The sequence below is a fragment of the Gavia stellata genome, chromosome 11, assembly GCF_030936135.1.
Source record: "Gavia stellata isolate bGavSte3 chromosome 11, bGavSte3.hap2, whole genome shotgun sequence".
NCBI lineage: Eukaryota > Metazoa > Chordata > Aves > Gaviiformes > Gaviidae > Gavia > Gavia stellata.
Window position 1 is genome coordinate 30043552 of NC_082604.1, and position 14843 is coordinate 30058394.

At 50.0% G+C, this 14843-nt stretch overlaps 1 protein-coding gene across 5 annotated transcripts in view; it reads right to left on the minus strand.

Annotated features, from left to right (window-relative positions):
* The window catches only part of MBNL1 (muscleblind like splicing regulator 1), an 85038-nt gene extending 73305 nt beyond the window's left edge, over positions 1–11733 (minus strand). For all 5 annotated transcript variants that reach the window (XM_059822730.1, XM_059822729.1, XM_059822728.1 and 2 more), the window contains exons 1-2: positions 11643–11733; positions 10573–11554 (exon numbers count right to left, since the gene is read on the minus strand). In XM_059822730.1, the coding sequence (XP_059678713.1) occupies positions 10573–10746 (174 nt within the window). In that variant the 5' untranslated portion in view covers positions 10747–11554; positions 11643–11733. The remainder of the gene's footprint in view (positions 1–10572; positions 11555–11642) is intronic.
* Positions 11734–14843: the final 3110 nt, after the last annotated feature.

Genomic DNA, 14843 nt, shown 5'->3' on the forward strand with positions numbered 1-14843 from the left:
AACATAACAAATACAAAGAACTGACTCTTCTGTTGCCTTCGAGGAGCGTCTAGTTTGAGTGTGAAAGCTTTAATCATTCAGTTTTCGCAATCAGGGTTTTTCCTGACTTGCCTGTATTTCCATTCGGTTGGAATCACTGCATAAATCTGGGTTCTCTTAACTCAGTTCACTGCAGGGAAGATTTTACCAGGGTACTGGACAAGCAAGGACACGTTAATGCAAACGACCTTTTGAACGTGCCCTACCCCCAGAAAGCTGAATTACAGGCACAATTTACACATCAAAAGCTGGCTCTAAACCCCGATTCCACCATAGAAAATGGGAAGCGACAGAAGAGCCACGCAGCCTGTCCAGCTTCAGCTCACCCTGTCTCCAGCTGTACAACGCGCTGCGAGCTCAGAGCAGCTGCACGCTGACGGCTGAATTCTGCTCGAAGAGCAGGACCAAGTGTACAATTTTTTTTGTCCAAGTATTTGCTTCGCGACTTACAGTGAGTTACAGGTTACAGTGACTCTCAAGGTCCCAGAAAACATTTCACAGAAGTCTATTTTCTTCTGTCTGTTGTTTTCAAAAGACTTCAGTTAAACATGCCTACTACATTAACGAACGAGAAAAAACGCGCACTGTTCTTGACGCTGCTACGCTAGCTACTACACAGAGCTAAAAATCTGCCAGGCTCCTGTGAAGTGAAAAGCCTCTCCATGGGCCAGTCAAGGCTGGAAAGACTTCTCTTAAAATAAATGCGCAGCATCTCCCTCGCCCAGTACAGAAGACTAGCACCGAAATCGCACAGGACTTTAGGCTGAATCCCGCCAGGATAAAGAAATACACTTCTGCAATGGATCATCAGTCTGTGCTCGTAGAGTGTAACCCCTGTTACAAGTCCATCATGAAACTCTGCTTGCTCACTTGCACGCTTTTACACATGGTTATTCCTTAGCTTTCTCTCCACACCTATAAAGCACGCACTAGTCAAACTTGTTAAAATTCATTCTTGTGACTTCTTGCAGTCTTAACCTAGTAACTTCTATGATCAGCTTGTAGTTGTGCTTTGAAGACTGAGGATGTTTTTAAAAGGACTTACGTCTAGAGAAAGCACAGGGAAAGGGAAAACGGCACTGGAAAAGCTGGAAATTGAAGAAGCATTAATATTGCTAGGGGCTAAAATGCCACAGGGCTTCCGATGTCCCTGAAGTTGGGCAGGCGGGTACTGCCCCCGGACAGCAAGTCAGTCCATCACCAGGAAACAGGAAAGACTGAAGAAGAGCCGAAAGCAATGGCCTTTACTCCTGCAAAGTGGTGGTTACCTGCTGCACCTGCAGCTACCCTGGGCTGGCATGGCTGCTCCTGGAATGCATTATTTTCAGCGTGTCCACAAATAAACGATCCTGCTCCCCAGGTACACTGCAGACCCCCCTGTACCCCAGCCGACTCCTGCCCATCATCTGCCCCAGCCGTAAACTGCCATCTTCCATCTCGGGTTCAACAGAACGTCTGGCCCTACTGCTCCCACAGGCATCTCCCCCAACGGAGGTGGCCTCAGAGCCACCCACCACCCGCGTCCCCAGAGCCCCTCTCTACGTTGTGATCCAAAATACGTCCCCACAGCCCCCTCTCTACGTCGGCCGCTTCCGGGCCTCTGGGGCATGTAAGGACACGTGCCTTCCTGTGCAGCCCGCATGGCAGGATGGACAGTGTGCACACACATGAAGGATGATTCCATACTTTGCCGTTCCTCTTTTTCAAATTTAAATCTCAGTCTTACCATTATTTATGTTTATATTTAAGCCTGGACACCATCCCATTCAACTTCAGCGAAATCATGCTGACAAAAAGTAAATAGCTTTGTTTCCTCAAAAAAAATGCTCCTTCCTTCAAATACTACTCTCTTCCTTTTTTACTGACTCTCTGTACTATTTCGCCAAGTTAGGAATGGTCCAAAGGCATCTGGAGCCGAAAAGAATCTTTCCAGGAACTTCACAGCACTTGAAGTGCTCTCGAGATGCAAGCCTGATCCAAACCCGCTACCCCAGCCGGCCCCTTCAAACCCTCCTGCTAAAGCACCACTGCTCTTCAGCAGCCTTTGAGCAAACTTCTAAAGCATCAGCATTCTCCCATCGGAGCAGCACTAGTGTTCCCAGCATCCTGTCTCTGAAAAGTGAGAGAACTTTTCAGGATCTCCAGGGTTGAGAGCTGGCAGTCAAAGTGCATCGGGGTGCAAAAGGCTGCTGAGTTTAGCACTTTTATCAAGTGGGAAGTTTATGCACTGACTAGGATATAAAAAAATGCAATCTGAGGAAACAGATCCTGTTTACCACATCGATAAGACCATACATCCAGGATACATCCAGATACATCCATACATCCAGATACATCCAGGAACGCCTCTACTCACTCTGAAGCAGGGTCACCACCTCTCCAGGCAGTGCCCACGAAACGCAGCTCCATTTCTCTGTAACGGAGCCAACCTTGGCTCCGGGCTGGGCACATGGGCACCCGCGGGGGCAACGCCCATGATGGCACTCATCAGTTCTGCCATAGTGCTGTCCCTCAGGAAATGCTGCTGCCTGCCCGCGGGTGGATGACGGACCCGACTGGGCAGGAGGCACGCGCCGGACCGCTCTGCCGCGACCCTGCCAGTCCCTCACCCTGCAGGGGTGGTGCGGCGGCAGCTGCCAACAGGGACGCCCCGGAGCTCCCGAAGCTCAAACCAGCATTGCCTGGGTACGCGACCAGTTTCCAGCGCAGCTTCTGGTGGGATCACACGAAGTAGCAGTCCTTCAAGGTCTCCTACGTTGCTGCTACTGATGCCGCAGGAGCTCATGAAGCTGCTGCGTCCCACAGCTTGCCATTGCTGGTGTGAAACAGTCCAGCACTGCTACACCCTGCAGATGAAGTAGCTGGATTTATTATTCCTCTTTAAAAAAATCCACTTTATCAGATGTTACTATTTTCCTCTATTTGATCAAAATCTTGAAGTTGCTTCCAACTACCTCCACTAGTATTTTGTATCGGTTAAATAATTAGATATTCCCTAACAAAGAGGTTATGTCATAAGTATTTCAATAAATTCAAACATGAACCCCCAAAAGGTTTTCTTATTTGCATAATTCCGTGTTTCAGTATATTATAATTCAAAGTTTACTTAAATCTTTTTTCAGTAGCAGTAGCCCTTCAAGTGGCACTGTGCAAATTAAGGAAAAAGACAGAAAACTGGATCAGAATCAAAGCATCCCTTTTGTTATTTTGTACAGGAACTAATTTAAGTGCTGCTGTGAAGCCCTGGATGAAGAAACTAAAAGCCTGGAGGCCCCAGCCATGGCACGGGGCTCGCGCAGTCAGGCGAGCAGGGACCAGCTGCCACTGTGCCGCTTGCGGGCAGATTCACCTGTGCAAGTCCAGTCCCTCGCGATTGAGGCTACCGGCAAGCACGCCAGTCAGCACAGCCGGCACGACAGAGACTCAGTGAGGTGGCTTCATACCCTTTAAAGACAAAAGATCACCCTCTTACTTCCCCCACGCATTGTAAGACAATCCCAGTGGGCGGAAACAGACAGCCAGGCAATCAGTGGACAAAATCAAGCCATTAGTGTCACTGAAATTGCGTGTTGTCTGGGATCCTGGTCCCCAGAACAGGAGAGCTGGCCTGATGCCGCGGGCAGCGCTCCCCCCTCGAAGATGCTCCAGACAGCATCGGACTCTGCTTTCTCCGTCTTTTTGTTCCCTTTGACAGCGACGCAGAGCAGGGGAAAGGTACACAGGAATACTTTTTAATTGCTCTTTACCAAAGCCTTCTGCACCCCAAACCTGTGCTTGAGCACGGGGCACTGCCACCCCCCCTGCCCCGAGTCTGGACCCCGAGCAGCAGCAGGACTGTGCCGGGACAGTGCCGGGAGCTGGCTCCCAGGGCGAGAACTGCTGCTGCGGAACGGGGAGAGCAGGCGCTTGGCTCTCCACCGCGCCCAGCCCCACGCATCCATCACCAATCCACGGGGAATACAAGGCAGCACAGAAGGAAGCATAAGAAAACAGAGAGAGGATTAAAGAGGTGTCCATTACTAATCATCCCCAAAACAATGCTGTTTCTTCTCTTAACAGGGTTTTCACAATCTGACCAAATTGGTAGGAGGGCGGCAGACTTGCCTTGGCTTTGAGACCTCTCCTCTAGAAGACTGGCCCTTCTCAGACATTAGATTCTGCCCCGACACAGGAGCTACTCCTGACGCGAAGCACAGACTTCCAAGAAGCACCCAGGGCAGTATTGCCTAAACGGCATCCTGTTGGGCTAACGAGGCTACGCAGTCCCAGCGAAGAAACGCTACTGCTTCTCCAAAGTCAAAAACCAGATGTGATCACTCGGTCTCAAATGTAATTTTTTGCTTCCAACAAATTTTAGAGTGAACCTTGGCAACGAGGCATCTGTATTCAGAAAAACAGAGCAACAGAGACTTGGGGTCATCCCGGGAAGGAGAGAGGCCTCACAGGCGGCTTCTGACCGCTCATTTGAAGACTCGGGACGAATGGCTGAATATTCTTGACAGGAGGCTTTCTTATTTTACGCCTCTTTAAATTTTCCCCGCAAATTAGTTCAGACTTTTACTGATCTTGACTGTACAGAGCAGAGTTCCTGACCATACATAACAGGAACCCATGCTGGTTTCTGTTATGTACAGTCTCTGAAAAAATGACAGTGCAAATGCTGCAATGCAATGTTTTAATTTTTTTTTAATTTCTTCCTGCAGATGTAGAGCTGAAACTGTAATATGAACTCTGAACGCCATAGTAAGCCATAACTCTTTGGTCTGTGTATCTGATAAGATTTCAAAATGCCATTTATATTCCCACAGAGGAACACGCACGGTTTCGATTGTTTTTTTAATGGACTATTTGCCACTCAGCCTAACAATTGCACTATTTTCCCAATGTATTTGCAACCTTCCCTTTGCTTCCTCTTCTGGAGCTCAGCCCACTGGCAGACACGCAGGCTGAGGAGGAGAATAACGGCAAATCAGATATTAGGAATGTGAACACTGTTTATGTTTTCATTTTTTTCCAAGGCTCTACAAGTCTCCTTGGAATCAGAGGTGTGTCCATCCGCCTCCCAGCCCCTCAGCCGAGCTGAACCTCTGCGCCCTGAATGCTGTTACGGCCTCGCACCCAAGTGATGCTGTACACCCCAAAGTTAAAATTACGGAAGAGTCACCTGCTGAAGTGTTCTGTAACTATGTTTCCGGATTTTTTCTTCTGCCTTAATAAAAAGACTGACAGAGCCAATGATCTGCCATTCTCACATTATTAGTGAAATACGCTTACCGTGATTTTCTTTTCATGGTATTAAAATAAATAAGGTCCTTATTCTACACCCTTAGCTAAGTATAACACGAAGAGGAACGACAAGTCAAAAAGTCATTATATTGTGACTCAGTGACGAAGTAGAGAGATTTGAACAATTAACAATTACATCTCTGAGGTGGTAGAAATAAGGTGCTCACCGAGTTCACCTATAATAATAATAATGCATTTGTATATGTTTAAGACTCAGCAAAAAGTGGCATGTCACTTTTACAGAGTTCAGGCATTTCATTTTTAAAAAATAAGTACTTCTACAACAGAAGATAAAATACTAACATACTACGTAGTGGTGGATCTTAGACGCAAGGCACCAGAGCTGCAAACATCATCAGTGAAAAGACTTGAACTTCCTGGCTTTTTTGCAGAATTTCAAAAAAGCAGAGAAACGTGGAAGTTCAAGACTTTTCAGCTGTTGAAGGAAAAAGTAGGAAAAAGTTTTTACATTTCATCGGGACACCCAACTCGAGCATGAAGTAGCTGCCTTAGCAGGAGCACAACTTAAGAGAGCAAAAATCTATTGGAAAGTTGCAATGCCCGTAGTGAATATTAGCTCCAAAGAGATGAACTGTGATTCAGCCCAAATCCTGCACCGCTCGCCGGGTCCACTGAAATCACGTGAAGTTCAGATCAGTTAGAACCGACAGATTTCGCATCCCAACAGTCTGCACTCCGCAGAAAGCCCACCGACTGGAGACGCGCCGACTAACAGCAGCGCCGACCGCAACCAGGCAGCGCTGCAGAAAAGACAGTCGGAGCCCACATCACCCTCTCCCCGCTTTCTTCCTCGTTGTTTTTACACTTTCAAACATATATGGCTAGGAAAGGCAGCGTGGCAGCCAAAGGACGTGGCGCGCGCAGACAGGCTGCAGGCAGGCTGACGGGGCGTCCTCGGCGCATCTGCAGCCTCCCACAAGATCTGCATTTGACATCCATCTCCCCATTGTTAAGACACCTTTATCTCAGTTTTCAGGAAACGTCAGATGACTCATCTATCGGAACATCTGATGAAGTTAATGTAATTTCAAAAATGAATCCTACTTAGGCGTATTTTTCCAAGCAAAAAATGAAGAAAAATGTTTTAAAATTATGCTAAAGATCTAATTTCTGCTGCAAACCAGTTTCCTGATTTAGGAACTCAAGAGCTTATTTTTGCTGTAGACAGTTTAACAGGCTTTTAGGCATCCAAATTTAGGAAAAAAATCCTACGGCATTTAAACAACGCAGAGCCAGAGCTGGAGCTGACTCAGCCACTCAAGCACACAATTTGAATATACTACATAATCATTCTTGTTTTAAAATTATCCTCCTAATATCTAAGTGCTAGATTATCCCACACGCATTTATCTTGATTAATGCACTAGCCTAAGGACAGCCTTGCAGATTTCATTAGGACTAATTATGAAGCAGGGTATTCAACAGAGGGATGATAAAATCTTGCTCTGATTGACGCGGCCCTGACCTCTTCCTTGCACCAGCTCGCCGAGGTCACAGAAATGTGCGTGTCTTCCTTCTTCTCCCCCACACTTCAATTAACACGGAACAACTGCTGTTTGTTACCAATTCAGAATTAAGAAAGAGCCCAGAAGGCGCACACCCGTTTCCCACCAAGCGACGCGTGCCCGGAGATCGGTGCTGCAGTGCCACGGTTGCACCGGCAGCCCCTGCAAACGCCGGCACGGTGCCTGCGGCTGGCAACACAACATGGAGGAGAGGTCCGCGGGAGTAGATGCCCCTGGTTTTGCTCTAGACCTACATACACAGTTTTTGCTTTCATTTCGGGGGGGGGGGGGGGGAGTATTTTACCCAAGCTGAAAGTTCCACTTCTGAAACCTATTTTTACCTCCTACGAGCAGACCAGATGAGTCGTACTGTCTTGCGGCTGCCTGCGAGCTCCGTGCGCGCCGTCCCTGCACAACATCCGCGGAGGACACCTGGGACGGAGGCCAAAGTCTGCCAGGCAGAGCTGAAGGGTACTGCCATTTCACGGGGTCCCCTCAGAAAGTATTTGCTTTGCCTGTTTATGTTCTAAATATAGCAGAGCACGCAGGCCATCTCCAGCTCATGAGCGAGTATTGCTATCGGGGCTGCAGCTCTCTGCAGCGCTAACACGCACCTGCCTGATGTCAGCTAATAGAAAGGGCTTTTCCTAAGACACTAGCACTAATTCTTGGGAGCGCTATCAGTGAAAGATGCATTCACAGAAAAATACAGTGACTAAATATCTGTCTTAGGTCCAAGAGACAATGCAAGAAGTGCTGTTTAGTTAACACTAATATTACATACATTTCTAAGAAATCAAGTATTTTAATATTAAGGTCAATTTTTAGCTGTGCTGCTGTTTTAGTAAAGAGCAAGGATATTACATCCACACTGAGTTACTGAAATATTAAAAATTATTTTTGAATGTCCTGATCAAAAATCTTTTTTTTTTTTTTCCTTTGGTAAACTATTAAACCGACCTCACAGGGTCTAGACAAATCTGGTATAACATCTCCCTAAACTGTTTTTGCGTAACATCTGAAGTTTGTGATATTGCAGAAAACATAAGAAAGTAACTAGTGCTCGTTCAGCTTAGCAGACACAAAAATTGACACAGATGTGAAACAAAACCAAAACTGAGTAACTGCTTTTCTGCCGTGTGGGTTGGGCAGGGAATTCAACGACGAGAGATTCCATTTTCTATGTACCAAAGGTATTTTCATACGTTATAGAAGCTATTTCACTAAAAAACCAAAAAACCAGCAGCACTCAGGAGCGAGCAGCTCTCCCGGCTCCGGCAGCAACGCGACCTGGCCCTGCTCCCCGGTCTGCAGCGAGGGGATCCCCCGCATCCCCCGGGAGCCTCTCCAGCACACAGCGTGCGGAGGAAGCACCTCAGCCACGAGTAAACCTTTTAGCATGAACACAAGGAAACATGTCTGGCAAGCAGCATGTTTTTAAACAGCAGGTTCCTTCCCAGCTTACAACTGGGGTACCGCATTGACTTTACAGGGGCAACAGAAGACTCTGTTTGACAGGGTATTCTGAAGCAAGGTAATAACGCTGTAACGTTACCTACAGCTACTATCCGCGGACGTTGCAGCTCTTTACAAAGGTGATAATCATCTCCCCTTCATGAAAAAAGGAAACGGAAGAGCCCTGCTGCCGGCAACAGAAGCGCCAGCCACGCCGCAGGGGACGGGGAAGCCCGGCCGGTCCCCGGTTTGTCTCTCATCCAGACACAAGCCCACGCTGCCGCTCCAGCGCCGCTGGCCTCCTCGTCCAGCACCGAGATTTTAAGGTGCCTCCAGCGACCATGGAGGTCAGACATCTGAGCGGAGGATGGTGATGTACCACGAATGCAGGTGATGCCTCCCATAGCGAAGGAGATTCACGTCCAATTAACTCTGGTGTCTCGTTTCAACCTTTTCCGACGGATCCCCGCTCTGAAAAGCGCAAGGCCAGCGGAGTAAGGCCGCTGCGACTGTGGTGCGCCACGCGATCCAATACCAGTTTGGTGGGAAATTAAAGCAGGAGATACTGCGGGTACTATTTTACCAGTAAATACGTCTCCGCTCTCGTGGAGGCAGGTTTGAGTCTCCAAGGCCAGGCCCGTGTTTCCGGCAGGCGCGTGGCCGTGGGTGCAGCGCTGCAGCATGGCTGTCCCCGCTGCGGCAGGCCGTGCGGCCTCCGACGACGCGCCGGCGGGGTGGCCGTGGTGGCACCCGCGCTGCCGCGTCCTCGCAGCAGCAGCAGCCGGCCCGCGCCACACCACACCGCGCCTCGCCGCGAAGAGGGAGCGCCAGGCGGGCTCGCTGCAGCCCGGGGCGGTGGCCGCAGCGGCCCCACGGTCAGAGGCCCTGGACCGCTCCTCCGCCGAGGGCGACGCCTCAGGGCCGGGACTCCCCATCGGCACCGGCAGCCCCGGCACTGCTCCTAACCCCAATGCTTTCTTAACGCCTAGAAACAATTTACCTGCACGTTTTAAAATGAATTTTTCTTCCCCCCTCCCCCGCATTATAATTGTTGTAATTTTAAAATAATTCTGAACAACGCAAACAAAACCATTTCAATATCCGTCAGTTAAAACACGGCTGGTGTGGTGGGGCTGGGTATTTCGGGCCCGAGAACATTTTAAAGGTTCACCCTCTACCCTGCTCTGCGACAAGGCACATTTTTAAACTCAGGAGCGTTGCAGGATTTATATAAAACCGCTACAAACCCACTTCCCGCCCAGCTCCCGCTGCGAGCGGGGCCCGGCTGCACAGCCTGCAGTAGCTGGTTACAGCTACGACTCCCTCCCCAGAGCACGTCTCTGCCGTGAGCCAACTCCACGCACTCGGGCGCTGCTCCGCTTCCCAGGATTTGGTCCCGAGAAGAGAGACTTACGCTGTAGGAAAACCTGACAGACATCTTTCTGTTTCCCAACTTTTGATTTTTTATGACTCTACTGAATTAATCTGTGGGATGAGTATTTTAAATGTGAACATTATTGAATTCATAAAAAATGAAGGGAAGGCGCTGGAATCCACACGTTTAACACCTATTACTGAAACTACAGCTACAGTAAAACAGCAGCCATACATTTACAGCGCCTAACTCGGACATGCCTCCTAAAAACCACAGCGAGGCTGTACCCTCTCTGCTACAGCCCTGCTTGCACGTCTAGAGGCACCCTGCCTTCTGCTGACCATTGTCCTTCCCTTAAGCAAGTGCATTTGTGAAAAGGCAGGATAACCACAGCAGTCCCAAACACAGAAATACAAGCAGGGTGCTCACAGACACCCAAATAACCCAGGGAAGAAAACACTCTTCTAAGATTCACCATCAGCTGTCCAGAGACACCAGCAACCCGCCGGTAGTTACGAGATGGAAACAAATCATCATATTGCTTACGTGGTTTGTGCTATTAAAAACAAAGAATCCTTACAGTGACTTTGCTGTTTCTACGTGAAGTGCCCTTTATTCCAGCTACAGGCAGAGAATAATTTGGAGGCAAAGAACCAGCCACTGTAGCCATAACGGAGGATTTGAGCCCTGCCAGGCGTATTTTCCCTTTATTCCCCCTATCCTTCCCCTTCCCCTGAGGAAGACAGCAAAACAAATCAACAAGCGTCAATAAAATAACAGCAGCAAAACATCCCACTGCTGGCAGCCAGCAATCGCTCCCTTTCGGGCTCCAACTACAACTGCTTCTTTCATTAACTGTACGTCCTTGAAAATAATATAATATTTACTCACTTTCAATGAATCAAAGCAGGCGATTACACGTCCATTTTCAACTTGGCAGCTTTTCGATGGGTGTGCAAATTTACATTCCGTGTCTGGTCGTGAGCAAGTCCCCCTTTGGAACTCCCTACACACTTCCAGCGTTAGCCATTTTGTGTCCCGAATCGGCGTGACACTAACAGCCATCTTTAGATCTTACAGGTAGTTAAAATCTCCAATAAAACGGACAAACGAGTAGCTGAACTGATAAACTGGAAATGATGAAAGCGCCACCTCCAGAATACTTCCTTTCCCCCGCTCCCTATTTTAAAAGTACGTGTAAAATTGGGTGGCCGCAACCTCAAGGGAAAGACGTGCCACCAGGAGTTCACAGCGTGACACTCTCGATCGACAGAGGTTTCGTACTTAGAGAAATGCTAGGATTACCAGCAAGGTGAACGTTAAGAAGTGTGGCCCGGGACTAGCCTCGTGCGCTCAGTGACCCATCCTGAGTGCCAACCGGAGCCCACAATGCAAGCATGAAAACGTGGCGGACCCTCCGGCACGGGGTTTCCAAGCTGCTTTCAGTCAAGTTGTCTGAAAGGTAATCTCCACGCAGCTGAATTTGCAGCGGGGCTTTGCGGTGCGATCGGTATCGATTAGTTTGGCATAGACAGATGCAGCAGTTTAGAGCAACGATCGAGACTGGATTTTTTTTGTTTGGGGTTGGTTTTGGTTTGGTTTTTGTTTTTTTTTCCTCCTCTCCTCGATTTTCGGGCAGCAGATATCTGACCTTCTCAGCAAACTTTTATTTTTACAGTAAAGCAGCCTACGGCAAGGCCCGATAGCGCCCTTCTCTCGGTTTTGGGTGGCAGTGGGGTGTCTGGCTAGAGGTGGCGGGCGGATGCGCTGTCGTCGCAGTCTAGCTGGCAGCAAGCAAGGCAAAAAGCAGCGGCTGCTCTAGAAGCGGTCCCAAGCAGCAGAGACGTCAGGAAAGGCACTTCTTAGTACCAACCTGTAGAGAGAAGAGACACGTTACAATTCACCGGGCGGCATTTCGGGGTGTCCCGCGGAGCCGCCGCCGCCCCGCGCAGGGCACTCACGCCAGCCGCCGCCGGGCTGCGAGGAGAGGGGCCGCTTCCCCGTGCGGAGCCAGGCATGATCGGGAGCGAGCCAATCGCAGATAGCGTTGCAGCGATACTCCGGGCGGGAAGCCAATGGCGGGGGCCGTCTTATGAAAGGTCGCGCCTGTCAGACGCTGGCTGCGCTGCCCCGAGCGCGCCCGCCCGACGGGGCTCGCCCGGCCGCCGCAGGACGAGCGTGTGGGCCCGGGCTCTACCCGACATGCAGCGAGGGGGACGGACCATCGCGGCGGCGGCGGCGCCGCCGGAGCGCCCACGCGCGGCGCGGGGAATGGTACCGTCCGCTGACCCGCCCGCCCTCCCGCCTGCGCGCCGCCGCCGCCCCGCCCCGCCGCCCGCCCGCCCCCCCCGGCCCCGGGCCTCGCCGGCTGCGGCCCGCAGGTACGGGCTCCCCGCACGGAGAGGGCGCGGCCGAAGGGACGCCGAAGGCCGGGCCCGCCGGGAGCCCGTTACAAGGCAGCGTCAGGGTGCGGCGGTCACCGCCCGGGGTCGGTAACGGGAGCTCCCGCGGCACTTGCCTCTGCTGAGGGCAGAGCCCACACGGCGCGTGTTGACAGAGGCGGCCGGGCCCCGGCGGCCCGCCTGCGGCAGCCGTGCGCTCCTCGGTAGCCCTGGCCTCCAACACGCGGTTCGGGGCACCGCCAGCCAGCCTGGACCTGGAGCGGCACCCACCCGCGGCCGGGGCAGAGCTGTGCCCGCACGCCCGCGCTGCCGCCCCAGAAGAGGAGGATTACTCAGCACGCCCTTTGTTTGCTCCCCTTAACATACGGCAGGTCAACTACAAGCTTCCTGATAAACATCATTCACTTAAAAACACACCCAGGCACTTAACATCTAGAAAGGAGAGGGTAAACCTTTCCCCGCGGATGCCAAGGTGGAAAGGGTGTTCCCTTGAGACGAGTTTCAGATGCCCAGCTTTGCCACAGGAGTCTGGGGCCACGTCTAAATTAACGCCTTGTCCCAGCCTGGAGATCTCAAAGGAGCAGCCTGGAGCACAGAGCAGAGGGGCCCTCGCAGCCGTGCCCACGGCACGCTGCGGGACAACACCGGAGCCCGCGGGCAACACCGACGATGGGAATTCTCCCGCCACCGCTGCAACCCCCAGCAGCATCCCCTCTGCCTGCGTTTAGGGGAAGGTTGTTCCCATCCCAGTCTTTCTAAAGACACTGCTCCATAATCTTCGTATTTCCCACCACCCCCCAAAGCAGGATCACTGACAGTGTCATCAGAAACACATCTTGGGAAGGGGCTCTGCTCAGCGTGGATGCAAACTGATAGACAAGGAAAATCTACGAACAGTCTTTTTCCAGGGACTAAGTGATTAGAACAACAAACTACAGGAGAAGTAAAGCACACCTAATACAGCTAATAAGATTATAACAGGCACCGTGGTTTCCTTGCCAGGACACTTGTAATCACGCCCACATTTTTAATCCCTGCTAGCAACAGACAAACAACTCTGCATAACGACTTGCAAGCGTAAGTTAACAGCTAGGTGTCTTCTTGGTAAACACAGATATTCATTTGTTTCAACAGCCTAAAGCTCAGAAGTCAAGTCACCCCACGCCAGCAGTCACTACCGATCAGTGCATGGGGATACAGCAGAGACGCAGGTCTTGAAAACTCGTTCTGTAACAAGTGCTCAGGCAAACAAGCGTGGCTTTCCCACCTGTGCCATGCCACCCAGCCACGGCAGGTTAGCGCCAAGAGATTTGAAAGCACAGAACAATATGCCGGGACCTCACGATGCCGCCTGCCCACGGCCACATGCCAGCGGGCCCACCTAGGCACGTCGACGGGACGGGCTCCAGGCGTCCCAGTCGCCTCGTGCAGGACTCGGCAGGACTGCCCTTTGCATCAGAGAGCTTTCAGAAACCTAGAACGCATCACCCAGCCTCCAGCCAAGGTGTACCGCAACTTGTTCTTGTCTCCACAGACAGAGACCATGGATGTATCCACTTCCTCCCGCCATCACTCTCGCACAGCACGAAACAACGACTTCTGAGTGTTGTTATGAACGTTTATTCCCTGTGAGACTCTCAGGAGAGGGTGATGCCGATGCAGATGCAGGCAGTAAGAGCTCTCTACAACAAAGCTGTGAAATAGCTCTAAGCAGGGATTTTCTCCTGTTCATCAGTTTGGTATACAATCCATACCAAGCATTGATTTTTCCAAACACCAGGAAGAGTTAGAGCAGCGATTGATGTATTTTACATGCTAAAGCCAAAGCAAGTTAAAGGCCACATTTTCAAAACATGATATTTAATTTCACTCTCATTACAAGAGTAGTCACCCCTACCAAGGAAAGAAAGACAGCATGAAGGCAACATACAAAATGAAAACAGATGAAAACTATCTTTTGTGCTCACATGTGGTGAAAGGAGTAATCTTTCTAGCACAACTCACAAAACTATGTTTGATTCCTAGCTTTGTATGGAGTTTTCTATTTGGAGTGGGACTAGCAACTTACAGTGAAATCCTGCTCCTGTTGAGGTCTGTCACGTATCTCTAACTGCATTAAACAAGGCTGAATTTCACCCCTCATTCTTCAGAGTGCCAGCTACGAAAACTATTACTCCGAGGAGCTGCAATGCCTCAGAGGTACATCTTCTGAATGTGAAGAAATGCTAGATGTATACTTTGTCTGCACAGTTACTTGAAGAAAAATTGTTTTGTCAGAATTTGTTATCTACCTGAACACATAGCCAGAAATGTCAGCTTTAAAAATAGCCTTCTAGCAAAAATAAAGACTGACTTCAGACCAGAGGTGTATCTTCAATATCTCCACTAAATAAAGGAAGATGTTAGCGTAGAACTGTAATTTTTATCTGCATAAACTATTTCCCCCCACTTTGAAATTGTCTTGTGATATTCCAAGTCAATAAGGAGGCCCCAGTAAGCCCCAGATACTGAAGGATGCCGCTCTGCAAAAAACCCCAGCAGATACACGTGATGTCTCTCTTCAGGCTGTCTCTGATAAGCTAGGAAAGACTGCAACAAATCCAGAGGGAGGAACCATAGGGAGAGGAGAGGAAAGGGCTTGAGTTGATTTTTATTGCATTTTTTTTCAATTCAATTAAAAATTATTTGGGGGCTGACAGTTTCCAGACTCCACCTAGTAGGCCATTCAGTACTAAAAGCTGTTGTTAATCCACAGGTGGT